The 15,615-nt window shown below is 48.2% G+C and overlaps 1 protein-coding gene across 1 annotated transcript in view; it reads left to right on the top strand.

The window, feature by feature from the left end:
• The first annotated feature begins 1,235 nt into the window (after nt 1-1,235).
• Nucleotides 1,236-15,615, top strand: part of AXDND1 (axonemal dynein light chain domain containing 1) — a 39,353-nt gene continuing 24,973 nt past the window's right edge. The window contains 11 exon segments of the mRNA XM_049777585.1: nt 1,236-1,336; nt 1,690-1,760; nt 2,679-2,848; nt 4,097-4,200; nt 6,015-6,135; nt 7,138-7,223; nt 9,919-9,975; nt 10,241-10,343; nt 12,048-12,169; nt 13,362-13,502; nt 15,280-15,384. Coding sequence (XP_049633542.1) covers nt 1,236-1,336; nt 1,690-1,760; nt 2,679-2,848; nt 4,097-4,200; nt 6,015-6,135; nt 7,138-7,223; nt 9,919-9,975; nt 10,241-10,343; nt 12,048-12,169; nt 13,362-13,502; nt 15,280-15,384 — 1,181 coding nt within the window.

Here is a 15,615-nt window from a genome sequence, read left to right as displayed (position 1 = left end):
CAACCTGGGTTCAATCCCTGGCATATGGCATATAGCCCCATCGAGCCTTCCAGAAATGATTTCTGATTGCAGAGCTAGGAGTGACCCCCGAGCACCACTGAATGTGACCCAAACAAAACTCCCTCCCAAAAAGTGTAACTCAGGTTTAAAAAGGACATCCACCTAAGGGCCAGAGAGAGAACACAGTGGTAGGGCATTTCCAGGACAGATGGTGGTTCGAATCCCAGCATCCCATATGGTCCCCCACGCCTGCTAGGAGTAAACCCTGAGCGCCGCAGGGTGTGACCAAAAACAAACAAACAAAAAAAGACATTCATCTTAAGGATCACTTATGTGAGCAGGGGGAAAGGAGGTAGGGCAGCCTCAAATGACCAGAATACAATACAGGGGTAAGGCATATGTATGTCTTGAGCATGGACAACCCGGTTCAAGTTGGCCCAACTTGAAATAGTGCCCGGAATGATTCCTAAGCGCTAAGCCAGGAGTAAGATCTGAGCACTGTTGGAGGAAAAGGAGGAGGAGGACTGGTCTAGAACTGGCCTGAAGAGGAAGAATGGGGAGAAGGGAGGATGGAGGGAAGAAAGTAAAGGGTGAGAGGAGGAAGAAGGAAGGAGGGAATGAAAAAGGAAGAGGAGGAAGAAGGGAGTGTAAAGAGGGAAGGGAGAAGGGAGGGGCGAGGGGAAGAAAGGAGAAGGGATAGGAAGGGAGGCAGGGAGGAAGGAAAGAAGGAAGGGAGGAAGAGAGGGAGGAAATGCGGAAGGGAGGGAGGGAAAAAGGAAGGAAGGAAAGAAGGAAAAGAGGGAAGAAGGAAGGAAAGAAAGAAGGGCGTGAGGAAGGAAGGGAGGGAGGGAGTGAGGGAAAAGAAAAGGAGGGAGGAAGGAAGGAAAGAAAGGGAGGGAAGGAGGGAGGAAGAAAAGAAAGAAGGAAGAAAAGGAAGGGAGGGAGGGTAGGGAAGAAGGAAGGAGAGAAGAAAGGAAAGGAGAGAGAAGGGAAGAAAGGAAGGACAGAAAGAAGAAAGACTGGACAATTGAGCCTTTGATCATCCAACTTCCCGCGGCGCTTGCACCTAGGCTGCTCGGATGGGCTGAAGCTTCCGCGGGAGAGCCCGGGGCCTGGGCGCGGCGGGCCTCGCGAGCGGATGTCCCTATTTGGGCATCCTCGACCCTCGTGCCGCCCTTCCGCGCCGGCAGAGCCGAGGGCAGCCCGACGTGGCAGGCGCGGGGTCCTGCGTCTCCATGGCGACGCCCGGCGTCCTAGGCGGTGCGGCCCGGGCAGCTTGGCGGGAAAGACGATTCAGCTTACGCGTCGTTTGCGGGGACACCTTCCGGGTCTTCCAGTATGGTTACACACGCGCGCGCACACACACGCACGCACACACACCTCTCTGTCGATCTGCAGACCTTATGGGATGCTGAAGATTAAACTGGGTCCGCTGAGTGCAGGGCAAACTACCTCCCCGCTGGCTATTGCTCCAATCTGTCTGTCTGTCTGTCTGTCTGTCTGTCTGTCTGTCTGTCTGTCTGTCTGTCTGTCTGTCTGACTGTCACACTCTCACCCCATGCAGGTGCAGTTGAACTGCAGACCCCCACAGGCTGATGAACCCCTGTTTCAGACTGATGGTTTGCTAACACGCTGCTGTGTGGAGCCATAAATCCTGCCTCCAACTATGTCTCACTTCCCCTTGCCCAGCTCTGCCTCCTCCAGTTTGCTGAGCAAAACTCAGAAAGCCACACCGTCTGCCTCCAAGGAGGGGAAGTTAGGTAAGGTACTTGCAGGGCTCATCTTGGCCACTTGTTTTTTGTTTTTGATTTTGGGCCACACCTGGCGGTTCTCAGGGGCTACTCCTGGCTCTGCACACAGGAATCGCTCCTGGCAGACTCAGAGGAATTTATGAGATGCCAGAGATTGAACCCAGGTCTCCTGCATGCAAGGCAAACGCCCTCCTCACTGTACTACTGCTCCAGCCCCACAGACACTTGTTTTGCTCTGGAACCTGGAGTTTCAGGACCCCTTTGTTAGCTTCCCTAGAGCTGAAAGCCATGGGGGCTGGAGCCATAATAGTATAAAATGCAAAGCAAGCGCCCTCCTTGAAGTTCTAGTTCCAAGGTGGTTTTCCTTGACTACATGATGTTAAGAGTTTTCAATATTCTGTGTTATGATTCTGGCCAACCTCAAGGGACCTTGCTGGTGGGATACCAACGGGTTTCAGGTGACTGAAGCTAACTCCAGAATTCTCTAGGCACGCTTTCCTTCCTGTTTCTTTTTATTTTCTTTTTCTTTCTTCTTTCTTTCTTTCTTTCTTTCTTTCTTTCTTTCTTTCTTTCTTTCTTTCTTTCTTTCTTTCTTTCTTTCTTTCTTTCTTTCTTTCTTTCTTTCTTTTCTTTTCTTTCTCTCTCTCTCTCTCTCTCCCTCCCTCCCTCCCTCCCTCCCTCCTTCCTTCCTTCCTTCCTTCCTTCCTTCCTTCCTTCCTTCCTTCCTTCCTTCCTTTCATTTTTGGGTCATACCAGGCGGCACTCAGGGGTTACTTCTGGCTCTATGCTCAGAAGTCGCTCCTAGCAGATTTGGGGGACCATATGAGATGCTGGGATTTGAACCAGGGTCCATCTTGTATTGGCCGAGTGCAAGGCAAACGCCTTGCCGCTATGCTATTGCTCCAGCCCCTCCTTCTTGTTCCTTAGCACTTCCAGAATTGGAGAAGAGTTTGGTGGCACATCGTTCCAGACCTGTTTCTACTTCCCTTCCAAATGATGCCATCCCCCAGGAAATCCTCCAGTCCCTGGTTGTCTTGACCCATGCAGGGTCCTGTCCTGAGTATTTGCTGCCACCCAAGAAACCCAAGGTCCCCTTGGTACGTATGTATATGGAGAAAGGACTTAATGACGTGGAGGGTGCTGGATCTGTGCACTTGAGATCTACTGGGGTGTGGAGAAGAATGACTTGAAGAGCTGGAGTGCATGTTTTGCATGTGGTTTAACTCAGGAAGGTGGTGCTGGAGGTAAGGTGTCTGCCTTGCAAGCACTAGCCAAGGAAAGATCACGACTGTGGTTCGATCCTCCGGCGTCCCATATGTCCCCCCAAGCCAGGGGCGATTTCTGAGTACTTAGCCAGGAGTAGCCCCTGAGCATCAAATGGGTGTGGCCCAAAAAACCAAAAAATAAAAAAATTGCTAAAATTGAAAAAAAAAAAAAAGGAGGAGGGAGTGGTATGATAGCAGGTAGAGCATTTGCCTTGCACACAGCTGACCAGGGTTCTATCCCTAGTATCCCATATGGTCCCCTGTGCCTAGCAGGAGTAATTTTTGAGTGCAGAGCCATGAGAAATCCCTGAGCGCTATCGGGTATGGCCTTAAAACAAAATAAAACTAAAACATTTTTTAAAAAGAAAGAAAAGTAAAGGAGAATCCTAGTTTGAAACGGAAAAGCTTAAAGCTTATGTACAAATAATTTCCAAGGCTTAGAAGTATTTCCTTTAATGAGGGTTTATGTGATTTACTCAAATGATCTGTGGTAGTATGCTTACTCGTCTTTCTTTTTATTGGGGGGTGGTGGTGTTTGGGCCACACCTGGTGATGCTAAGGGATTACTCCTGGCTATGCGCTCAGAAATCACTTCTGGCTTGGGGGATCATATGGGATGCTGGAGATCAAACCGAGGTCCGTCCTGGGTCAGCCAGGTGCAAGGCAAACACCCTACCACTGCACTATCACTCCAGCCCTTGTCCTTCTTTTCTATGTATTGCAGAATCCTTACTTCTTTTTATCTCTAAAGGCTGCCTGAATGTCTTTTATGGGAAGGCCCCAAAAATGCTTAAGTAGGGGCTGGAGCGATAGCACAACGGTAGGGTGTTTGTCTTGCCTATGGCCAACCCTGGACGAACCTGGGTTCGTCCCCAGCATCCCATATGGTTCCCAAGCCTACCAGGAGTGATTTCTGAACAGGAGCCAGGAGTAATCCCTGAGTGTGGCCCCAAAACAAAACAAAACAAAACAAAACAAAAACAAAAGCAAACCACCAAAACCCCACAAAATGCTTAAGCATAGGTTTTTGTTGGACGAAAGCGCCCCCTGCTGGGTATTTTCGTTTTTGCTCTTCCACAGGGTACCCTGACCAGGCCAGTGGATGCAGTCTGGCAACATCCTCTTCGAAGGAAAAAGTTCAAGTACCTGATCGATCAGCCCATTTCCCTAACTGGTGCTGGAAGGTAAAGTAGGAAAACAGTGGGGGCAGTTGCCCACTTATTGAGCATTTTTCAAAATTCTCATTTTTGTGATTTCTGAGAGGGGAAGGATTGGAAAAGTCACAAAAGTATAGTTGGTTTATTTTATTTATTTTGTTTTTTGTTTTTTGTTCTTGGGCCACACCCGGCGGTGCTCAGGGGCTACTCCTGGCTGTCTGCTCAGAAATAGCTCCTGGCAGGCATGGGGGACCATATGGGACACCAGGATTTGAACCAACCACTTTTGGTCCTGGATCGGCTGCTTGCAAGGCAAATGCCACTGTGCTATCTCTCCGGGCCCTATTTTATTTATTTACTTACTTACTTACTTACTTACTTACTTACTTACTTACTTACTTACTTACTTACTTACTTACTTACTTACTTTGGTGTGTGAAGGTATATCTGGTAGTGCCAACAGTGCTCAGGCTTGAACCCAGCATAGGCCAACAACATGCAAAGCATGAACTCAGCCATTGATAAGGCAAATTTGGGGGTGGGTGGGCATTGAGTGAGCACATCTGGCTGTGCTCAGATTTTTTTCCCTGGTACTATACAGAGGGGTCACTCCTGGTAGTGCTTAGAGGACCATATGGGGTAGTAGGTTTTGAACCCAGGTCAGCTGCATGCAAGGCAAGTGCCCTATGTATGGTACAGGGGACTCTAAGTAGTGCCAGAAATTGAACCCAGGTTGGTTGAATACAAGACAAAGCAAGTGCTTTACTTGTACTATCTCTTCCACTCTAGAATTTTTGTTTGTTTTGGTTCCTGATTCTGGGATCAAGAGACTTGCGGCAGGTTTCAGAGACCATATTGGATGCTGGGATTGAACCTGGGCTGGCCATGTGAAAGGGAAATGCTCTATCCACTGTACTATTGCTCTGGCCCTGCTGGATTTTGTTTGTTTGTTTGTTTGTTTGTTTTTGGGCCACATCCAGCTGCACTCAGGAGTTACTCCTGGCTCTGCAATCAAAAATCACTCCTGGCAGGCTCAGGGGACCATATGGGATGTTTGGTCAGCAGCATGCAAGGCAAATACCACACCACTGTGCTATCACTCTGGCCCCTGGATTTTTTTTTTTTTAAAGCAAAGACCTGTATTGTGATATGCCCACTATCCTCATGCTCATTAGCACCCCCTCAGGGAGTTCTTGCTATTGATGTATTTCTTATAGAGCAAAATGCACTTTTCAGGGCTGGGAAGATCATTTAAAGGACTTTGCATACAGGAGACCAATGTTCATTCCCTTGCACAATAGAATCCTGCCCCTCCCCACCAGCTCCACCCTGGAGTGACACAAAAAAGGGGGCACACAAATGTGATTAGGATTAATTTCCCTTGCACATGGCCAGCTCAGGTTCAATCCCAGCATCCAATATGATCTCCGAGCCCTGTCACAAGTCTCTTGATCCCAGAATCAGGAACCAAAACAAACACACAATTCAGAGTAGAAGAGATTAGTGGAAGAAATTAGGATTTCAAGAGAAAGCACAGCAATTAGGGCACTTGCCTTGTACATGTACGTGGATGACCCAGGTTTGATCCCCGGGATGCCATAGAAATCCATAAGCTCATCAGAAGTAACTGCTGAGCACAGCTGGGTATGACCCCCAAAAACAATAACAGAAATGAAGGGTGTGAATGTGAGAGTTGTATTGGGGTGGACCCAGCTAAATCATCAATCTGCAGGCTCTTTGAAGGAAGGTAAGTTGGGAAAAGTTGGGGGAAAAGTTGGGGCTGGTCTTACTGCTTACACACAAGCTGAACTGTTGTATCTGTTTCTTGCCTCCTTTCCCAGGGATATTTCTTTTCTATATGACGTGAAGTATGTGAAGGGGGAGGCCAGAGAGAAAGTCCTCTGTCCACCTCGCTCCCAGCATTCCCTGCAAGGGACCGAGGGTGCGCTCATACCCCTCAAGGTATGGAAGGGTCTTAATTTTTTCTCCTCTTTTCATGCTAACAGAAAAGGTTGGGGCTGGAGAGAGTGTATGGGAAAGACTCTTGTCTGTCATGTGGCCAAACTGGGTTTAATTACTGATACCTTATAGGGTCTCCCTGCCCTTCCAGGAGTGACTCCTGAGCATAGAGCAAGGAGGAAGTCCTGGGCAATATTGGTTGTGGCCCCAGAAATAAAAAAGGAATAAAAGAAAGGAAGGAAGGAAGGAAACAAAGGGGCCGGGGAGATAGCATGGAGGTAGGGTGTTTGCCTTGCATGCAGAAGGACAGTGGTTCAAATTCTGACATCCCATATGGTCCCCCGAACCTTCCAGGAGCAATTTCTGAGCACAGAGCCAGGAGTAACCTCTGTGCGCTGCCGGGTGTGACCCAAAGACCAAAAAAAAAAAAAGGAAAGGAAAGGAAAGGAAAGGAAACAAGAATGGGAAAGGAGGGGCCAGAGCAGTGGCGCTAGAGGTAAGGCATCTGCCTTGCAAGCGCTAGCCTAGGATGGACCAGGGTTCGATCCTCGGCGCCCCATATGGTTCCCCCAAGCCAGGAGCAATTTCTGAGCGTATAGCCAGGAGTAACCCCTGAGCGTCAACGGGTGTGACCCAAAAACCAAATAAATAGATAAATAAACTGGAAAAGAAGTAAAAGGAGGGGCCGGGGAGATAGCACAGTGGTGTTTGCCTTGCAAGCAGCTGATCCAGGACCAAAGGTGGTTGGTTCGAATCCCGGTGTCCCATATGGTCCCCCGTGCCTGCCAGGAGCTATTTCTGAGCAGACAGCCAGGAGTAACCCCTGAGCACTGCCCGGTGTGGCCCAAAAAAAAAAAAAAAAAAAAAAAAAAAAAAAAAAAAGAAGTAAAAGGAAGGGAGGGAGAGAGGGGGAGGGGGGAGGAAACTGTCCTTAGAGTAGGAATCCCTCTGTGCAGCCCATTTCCTCCTCTGCCTGTCCTCTCCTTACTCCTTTTTCTTTGGCAGCCAAAGAAACTGACAGACACGGTGGTTCCTGAGGAGTTTCACATTGTCGCCAACACAGGCGTGTCAGGTCTAGAGTGTTATGATGAGTAAGTACCTGTACACTGGAGATGTATGCTCCAAGCTCGAGAGAGAGAGAGAGAGAGAGAGAGAGAGAGAGACAGAGAGAGAGAGAGAGACAGAGAGAGAGACAGAGAGAGAGACAGAGAGACAGAGAGAGACAGAGAGAGAGACAGAGAGAGAGACAGAGAGAGACAGAGAGAGGAGAGAGAGAGAAGAGAGAGAGGAGAGAGAGAGGAGAGAGGAGAGAGGAGAGAGAGGAGAGGAGAGAGGAAGAAGAAGAAGAAGAAGAAGAAGAAGAAGAAGAAGAAGAAGAAGAGGAGGAGGAGGAGGAGGAGGAGGAGGAGGAGGAGGAGAGAGAAGAGGAGAGAGAGGAGAGAGAAGAAAAGAGGAGAGAGAGGAGAGAGAGAGGAGAGAGAGAGGACAGAGGGGAGAGAGAGAAAACACAGTGGGTAGGGCATTTGCTTTGAACACAGCCATCCTGAGTTTGATCTCCAGTATCTCATAGGCTCCCATTTGCCTGCCAAGAGGGATGCTTGAGTACAGAGCTATTGAACAATATGGTATGATTCCCAAACAAAACAAGCTTAAAAATTTAAAAATCAGGGACCAGAGTCATAGTGCAGTGGTAGGGCATTTGCCTTGCATGCAGCTGACACAGGATGGACCTGGGTTTGATCCCTGGTGTCCCATATGGTCCCCCAAGCCAGGAGCAATTTCTCAGCGCTTAGCCAGGAGTAACCCCTGAGCATCACCGGGTGTGGCCCAACAACCAAAATAAAAAAATTTTTTAAAGCAGTGACAATACCTGGAAGGATTATCAAGTACTTCTTTCTCATTATATGGTAATTTAGATAGGAAGCAGCACTGTGAGAAATGGAGGTGGCCAGGAGTCTGGAAAGCAGGATCCAAGGATTCTCTCTGTTTTATGTTTGTTTGTTTTTTGGGCCACACCCGGTGACGCTCTTGGGTTAGCACGTGCAAGGCAAATGCCCTACTGCTTGCGCTACCACTCTGTCCCCCCTGTTGTTTTTAAAATTTTTGAGGGGTCACACCCACCAGTGCTCAGGGGCTATGCCTGGCTCTATGCTCCGAACACTTGGCAGGCTGTGGGGACCATATGGGATGCCAGAGATTGAGAATTTCTTATATTGTGGAACATTTGAGGACCATGACTAAGGTTCTCCTACTAAATCAAAGTTACAGTTTGGATAAATACCATTTGATCTAGGCCTGCATATAGCTAAGCCATATCTCAGGTGCAAGTGACTGACCTTTGGGGGGGGGGTTTGGGTCACACCTGGTGACACTCAGGGGCCACTCCTGGCTGAGAGCCAAGCAATGCCCTATCATCTGTGCTATTACTCTGGCCCTATTGCTTTTTCATTCAGGCAGAGGTTTGGCCCACATCCATCAGTGCTCAGGGGCTACTCCTGGTGGAAGTCGGGGGACCACATCTGGCCAGATTTCCTTCTGGGACCAGCTGTATTCACTCATCCCTACATTTCTCCTGCGCCTGCACTTGCTGGTGTTTTAGCCTTAGAGCCACTTTGTTGTTTGTTTTGGGGCCACATCTAGCAATGCTCATAGACCATTGCTGGCGGGGCTCAGGAGACCTTATGCCGGGGATGGAACTTGAGTCTGCTACAGGCAAGGCAAGCACCCTACCTGCTGTCTTCTGGCTTGGGCCCCAAAAGAGTCTTTTTCATTGCTTTTGCACCCTAGGTTTCTGGCAGGCAAGGCACGGGGCCACATTCCCAGGAATTTCTGAACAAAATTAGGGGATTTCTTATATTGTGGAACATTTGAGGACCATGACTAAGGTTCTCCTACTAAATCGAAGTTACAGTTTGGATAAATACCATTTGATCTAGGCCTGCATATAGCTAAGCCATATCTCAGGTGCAAATGATGGACCTTTTTCTTTTGGTTTTGGTTTTTGGGCCACATCTGGTGACGCTCAGGGGCCATTCCTGGCTATTTGCTCAAAAATCGCTCCTGGCTTGGGGGACCATATAGGATGCCAGGGGTTTGAACTGCGGTTCATCGTAGGCTAGCACGCACAAGGCAGAGGCCTTACCCCTTGCATCACTGCTCCGGCCCCCGACCTTTTTTTTCTTAATATTTGGGCCATACCCAGTGGTGCTCAGGAGTTACCTGCTCTCTGCTCAAGGGACCAAATGGGATGTCGGGAATCAAACTCGGAGCTGGAGAGATAGCATAGAGGTAGGGCGTTTGCCTTGCATGCAGAAGGATGGTGGTTCAAATCCCAGCATCCCATATGTTCCCCTGAGCCTGCCAGGAGTGATTTCTGAGCGTAGAGCCACGAGTAACCCCAGCGCTGCTGGGTGTGACCCAAAAACCAAAAAAAGAATCAAACCCAGGTCTGTTCCAGGTCAACTGTGTGAAAGGCAAATGCCCTACTGCTGTGCTATCTCTCCAGCCCTATTTTTTTAATTTTGTTTTGAATTTTGGGCCATACTAGGCGATGCTCAGGGACTACATACGCCTGGCTCTGTGCTCAGGGATCACTTCTGGCAGGGCGCAGGGACCATATGGGATGCTGGCAATAGAACCTGGTTGGCCCTCCCTGCTGTCCTTTTGCTCCAGCCCCTTTCCAATTACCCTCATGCTTCACGTGTCCAAGTGAACTTATTGGGCTATCGTATGTGATTAAACGGATCCTTGGTGTCCAGTAACATTTCTTCTCCTCCTTTGTTCCAGCAAGTACACCACTCTGCTCACTGACAGTGAAAACCGCCTACTGCTTTTTCCATCCATGTAAGTACAGTAGATTTTTTTTTTTATTTATTTACTTATTTGGGTTGGGAACCGCACCCTGGCTCTGTCTCACATCACTTGTGGTAAGACTTGGGGATGCCTGAGGATGCCTATGGGATGCTGGGGATGGAACCCAGGTCATCTACATGCAAGGGATGTGCCTTCCCTACTGCACTATCTCTCTGGCCCCCTTGTTTGCTTTGTGTATCATATTCTTTTCGCTTTTGTGGCCGCTGATGCTCTTAGTCAAGCCGTCTTCCTTCAGGAAACCTAACCGAAGGGTTGAGGTGGCCCAGCTGAATCACGTGATGGAGACACTCCTGGAGCGTGCAGGTGCTGAGGTTCAGGAATACAAGGGACCAACCAAGGTATCTGCAGGGGGTCCGCCTGTACCTGTGCTTGCACTCTGCACCCAGAATTTTGCCTAGGCACCTTGGGTCACTCTGTTTCCACTTCTGTAAATTAGGGATCTTGGTCTTGATGTTTTGGGAGTTATGGTCAAGATTCAATGATGGACAGGCTGAGACAGGCTCAAACAAAACTGTTAAAAGTATAAATAAATGGGGCCGGCGAGGTGGCGCTAGAGGTAAGGTGTCTGCCTTGCAAGCGCTAGCCAAGGAAGGACCCGCAGTTCGATCTCCTAGCGTCCCATATGGTTCACTCAAGCCAGGGGCAATTTCTGAGCACTTAGCCAGGAGTGATCCCTGAGCATCAAATGGGTGTGGCCCCCAAAACAAAACAAAACAACAACAACAACAACAAAAAATATATATATATATATATAAACTAGGGGCCAGAGTGATGATTGTACAGTGGGGAGGGGGGGCACTTGTCTTGCACACAGCTGTCCTGGGTTCCATCCCCGGCATCCCATAGGGTCTCCAGAGCCACTGAACACCTCTGGGTGTGACCTAAAATTTACTCTCCAAAAAAGAAGGGAAAAAATATATTTGCAGGGCTGTAGTGATAGCATAGTGGGGATAGCCTTTGGCTTGCAGGTGGCCATCCTCGGCATCCCAGAGTTCCCTGAGTCTGACAGAAATAACCCCTGTGCACTGCTGGTTGTAGCCCAAAAGGCCAAAAAAAAAAAAAAAGTGTATGTGTGTGTGTGTATGTGTGTGTGTGTGTGTGTGTGTGTGTGTGTGTGTGTGTGTGTGTGTGTGTATTATTAAAGCAAGCATTTGTATAAGAGGGTAGAGAGAAGGCAATGAAGGGACAATTTCCAGCTGGGGGAAAGTAAAGTATTCAATGAAGAAAGCAAGTAACAAAGATATTCTTTCTTTTTTTCTGGGGGGGAGGCACATCATGACACTCAGGGTCCACTCCTGGCTATGCACTCAGAAATCACTCCTGGCTTAGGGGACCTTATGGGACGCTGGGGGATCGAACCGTGGTCCATCCTAGGCTATCGCGGACAAGGCAGATGCCTTACTGCTTGCGCCACAGCTCTGGTCCTAAAAGATATTCCTGAAAGCACCATGTGTCCAAAGGAGAGTACCCTATAAAATCCATTTATATTTGGCCCCCTTCTTTTATAATCCACAATGCTTTGACTTTAGACCAGAAGTCTCCAAAATATGTCTGGTCCACTGGCCCCTTTTCAGGAAGAAAAAAAATATGTTAAAATTTTCATTCAGGGGCCAGAGAGATAGCATGGAGGTAGGGCATTTACCTTGCATGGCAGAAGGACGGTGGTTCGAATCCCGGCATCCCATATGGTCCCCCAAGCCTGCCAGGGGTGATTTCTGAGTGTAGAGCCAGGAGTAACCCCTGAGCACTGCCAGGTATGACCCCCCCCCCCCAAAAAAAAAACTTTTTTTCATTCAGCTTCCCCTAGCAGTGCCCAAGGCTACTACATCACTGCTGTTTGGGTTATGGGGTGGGGTGAGGGGGGCTCTGGGAAACTCAGCTCTTTCTGCACAACTGCTTCCAAGTGGTTCTTTGTTTCCCTTGCCAGTGAGGTTTGGTGGTGCAATAGTCAGTTCTCTTAAGCCAGGGTGTCCTAGATCCCTAGGACTCCACTTCATTGGGCAGCTGATGCCCAGATGATGACCCTTTCCTTGCCTGCACAGATGCACAATCTGCTCCACCTACTGCGCAGGGAACAAACGATTTATAACACAGTGTTCCACGAGCTCATCCGGCAGGTCAGCGTGGACTGTGCAGACCGCGGGGAGCTACTGGCCAAGATCAGGTGAGCATGGTCTGGATGCCACGCTTGCGTCTAGGTAGGGTTTAGGGGCCCTGGAGCAGACTCCTGCTTTGCATGCAGGAGTCCCAGGTTTGAGCCCTGGTACCACTTCTTTTTTCTTTCTTTCTTTCTTTTTTAAACACCGTGATTACAAACATGATTGTAGTTGGGTTTCAGTCACAAAAAGAACACCCCCCTTCTCAGTGCAACATTCCCACCACCAATGCCCCTATCTCGCTCCTCCCCATTCCCTGCCTGTATTCGAGACAGGCATTCTACTTCTCCACTCATTAACGTTGTCATGGTAGTTGTTAGTGTAGTTATTTTTCTAACTCCACTCACCATTCTTTGTGGTAAGTTTCATATCATGAGCCGGTTTTTCTGGCCCTCATCTCTGGGGTTTATAACAATAATGTCTTTTATCTATCTATCTATCTATCTATCTATCTATCTATCTATCTATCTATCTATCTATCTATCATCTATCTTTCTTCCCTCTCTCCCTTCCTCCCTCCCTCCCTCTCTTCCCTTTCTTTCTTTCTTTCTTTCTTTCTTTCTTTCTTTCTTTCTTTCTTTCTTTCTTTCTTTCTTTCTTTCTTTCTTTCTTTCTTTCTTTCTTCCTTCCTTCCTTCCTTCCTTCCTTCTTTCTTTCCTTCTTTCTTTCTTTCTTTCTTTCTTTCTTTCTTTCTTTCTTTCTTTCTTTCTTTCTTTCTTTCTTTCTTTCTTTCTTTCTTTCTTTCTTTCTTTCTTTCTTTCTTTCTTTCTTTCTCTCTCTTCTTTCTTTCTTTCTTTCTTTCTTTCTTTCTTTCTTTCTTTCTTTCTTTCTTTCTTTCTTTCTTTCTTTCTTTCTTTCTTTCTTTCTTTCTTGCTTTCTTTCTTGCTTGCTTGCTTGCTTTCTTGCTTGCTTTCTTGCTTGCTTTCTTGCTTTCTTGCTTTCTTTTTGTGCAAAATGCTCCAGGGTCCCCTTGTCTTAGAGCAGGCCATGTCTCAAGCCATGTTTTCTCCGTACTTCTCTCTTTCATCTCTCTCTCTCTCTCTCTTTTCCCTTCCCCCCTCTCTGCACCCTCCCCCCTCCTTTCCCCTCTCCTTCCCTTCTCTCCTTCCCTCTCTTCTCCCTCTCCGTTCCTCCCTTCTTCCCTCTTCATCCATTTCCCCTCACCTCAGTTTCATTCTCCCTGTCTTGTTGTTGGGGCAGAGAACGTTACGTGCAGATGCTGGATCAAGTTGCCAAGCAGATGGTTGATTTCTACAAGGACCTGGTGAGCCAGCGTGTGATGGACCAGCGCATCTTGGAGGAGCTGCACAACTTCAAGAATGTCATCCAAGAACTGACTAAGTAAGGGCAGGGACACATCCAACTCCACCCTTGAAAATGGAACTCACGTTTCTGAAGAGTGAAGGAAAGGGGAGCAGAGGGGAAATGGAATAGTTCAAGGGAAGGACTCTGGGACTGGGGAGATAGAACCCCAGGGAAGGCACTTGTCTTGCCAGGTGGCTAGTATGGTTCTGTGCCTGGGACCATCTCTAGGAGCATCACCAGTCACTCCTAAGTGTGAATCCAAACCTGCTCTGCCCTGAAAAAGAAAAGAAAGTGAAGATTTGAGGTGTACACCCTGTCATTTAGCAAGGGTCAAAACTTCTATCCTCCAGAGTCAGATTCTGCCTCTCCCAGTGCATGTTTCCCCCAGTCGATGACTGGGAATGAATGGGTCCCCGCTGATGACCAGAGACACTTTATTCCATGGCAGCAATGCTTATATGGGACAAGAGGCACTGAGATACGTGCAGGGTAGCAGGACATAGCAGACACATAGCCCGGCAATTGAGGTGCCAGGGAGAAGATAAGCATAAGCATTGGGGGCTTAGGAATGCTCACCTGGGATGCCAGAGACAACTTCTCCACTATGCTCTCTGTGACTCCTGAATGTGCTTTTGTTCCTTGTACATTTAGTAAGAGTACAGAGGAAGTATAAATCTATAGACATAAAGATGGGGTTACACAGGTGAAAGTGCCCTGGTAACCTGGATCTAGCTGGTAGGGAAAGAACACCCAACTTTTCTAGTGTGAGCATTCATCTTAACCAGTGAACAGAACAGTGCCATAATTATAAACAGGCAATTTCCAGTCCCACAGAGAAGAAACTGGAACTGGTGCTTAAGGTTAGGAACTGATAATACAGGATAGGGATGTCAGAGGGTGGAAGAGCAGCCTGGAAGCCTTCTTGGAGGCATGTCTCCCCTCAATCCCTTTAGAGGCTCCCCTATGTCTCTGATTTATTTTGAAGGGGGGGGGGGGGTTTGGTCCACACCCAGTGGTGCTCAGGAGGTGCCCATGGTGGTGCTTATGGGCCCATATGCAGTGCAGAAGATTTTTTTTTTGTTTTGTTTTGTTTTGTTTGGTGCTTTTGTTTTGGGGCAAGACTAACAATGCTCAGAGGTTCCTCTTGGCTCTGTGCTCAAGGATCATTCCTGGTGGGACTGGTGGACCCTATGGGATGCTGAGGATCGAACCTAGGTTGGCTGCATGCTGCATACACTTGCATGCTGTAAGTGCCCTCCCTGTTGCACTACTTGTCTGCTCCCCTTGTTCAGTTTTTTGTTTTGTTTTGTTTTTGGGCCACACATGGTGATGCTCAGGGCTAACTCCTGGCTATGTGCTCAGAAATTGCTCCTGGCTTGGGGGACCATATGGGACGCCTGGGATCTAACTGAGGTTCATCCTTGATCAGCCGCATGAAAGGCAAACACCCTACTGCTGTACTATAGCTCCGGCCTTTTGCTCAATTTCTTTTTTTCTTTTTTTTTTTTTTTTTTTGGGTCACACCTGGCAGTGCTCTGGGATTACTCCTGATTCCACACTCAGAAATTGCTCCTGGCAGGCACAGGGGACCATATAGGATATGGGATGCCGGGATTTGAAACAATGACCTTCTGCATGAAAGGCAAACGCCTTACCTCCATGCTATCTCTCCGGCCCCTTGCTCAATTTCTTGATGTGATTCACAAAGTTGGACAAGCTCAGGGGTCACCAAAATAGATGCCTGAGGACACATCAGATGTCTAGGAAAGGGTCCTCTGGACACTGCCCATATGGGCTGGTCCTTGTCTTTCAGGGAGCTGTCTCTGGTCCAGGAGCAGGACATGAAGCTTACTAGGGAGGCCCAGAGAGCCCACAAGGATTTGGCAATGGCCCTGTTAGAAGCTGACAGAGATGCCAGGTGAGTGGCTGGCTGGCAACTGCATGTGTCCAACTGTTATGGTAAGAAAGAAAATGTCATTGCCTTCTCTCCAAGTCCATGTTTTCCCTTGAACATTTATCTTTCTTTTCTCTTTGTTTCTTTCTTTTTGGGTTTGTGGGGCTCATACCCACTGGCACTGAGAGGTTACTTCTGGCTCTGCACTCAGGAATTAGTCCTGATAGACTCAGGATTCCCTGAGCCTATGGGATG

This window comes from Suncus etruscus, chromosome 7 (assembly GCF_024139225.1).
Source record: "Suncus etruscus isolate mSunEtr1 chromosome 7, mSunEtr1.pri.cur, whole genome shotgun sequence".
Taxonomy (NCBI): domain Eukaryota; kingdom Metazoa; phylum Chordata; class Mammalia; order Eulipotyphla; family Soricidae; genus Suncus; species Suncus etruscus.
This window is presented reverse-complemented; position numbering and strand designations above follow the sequence as displayed.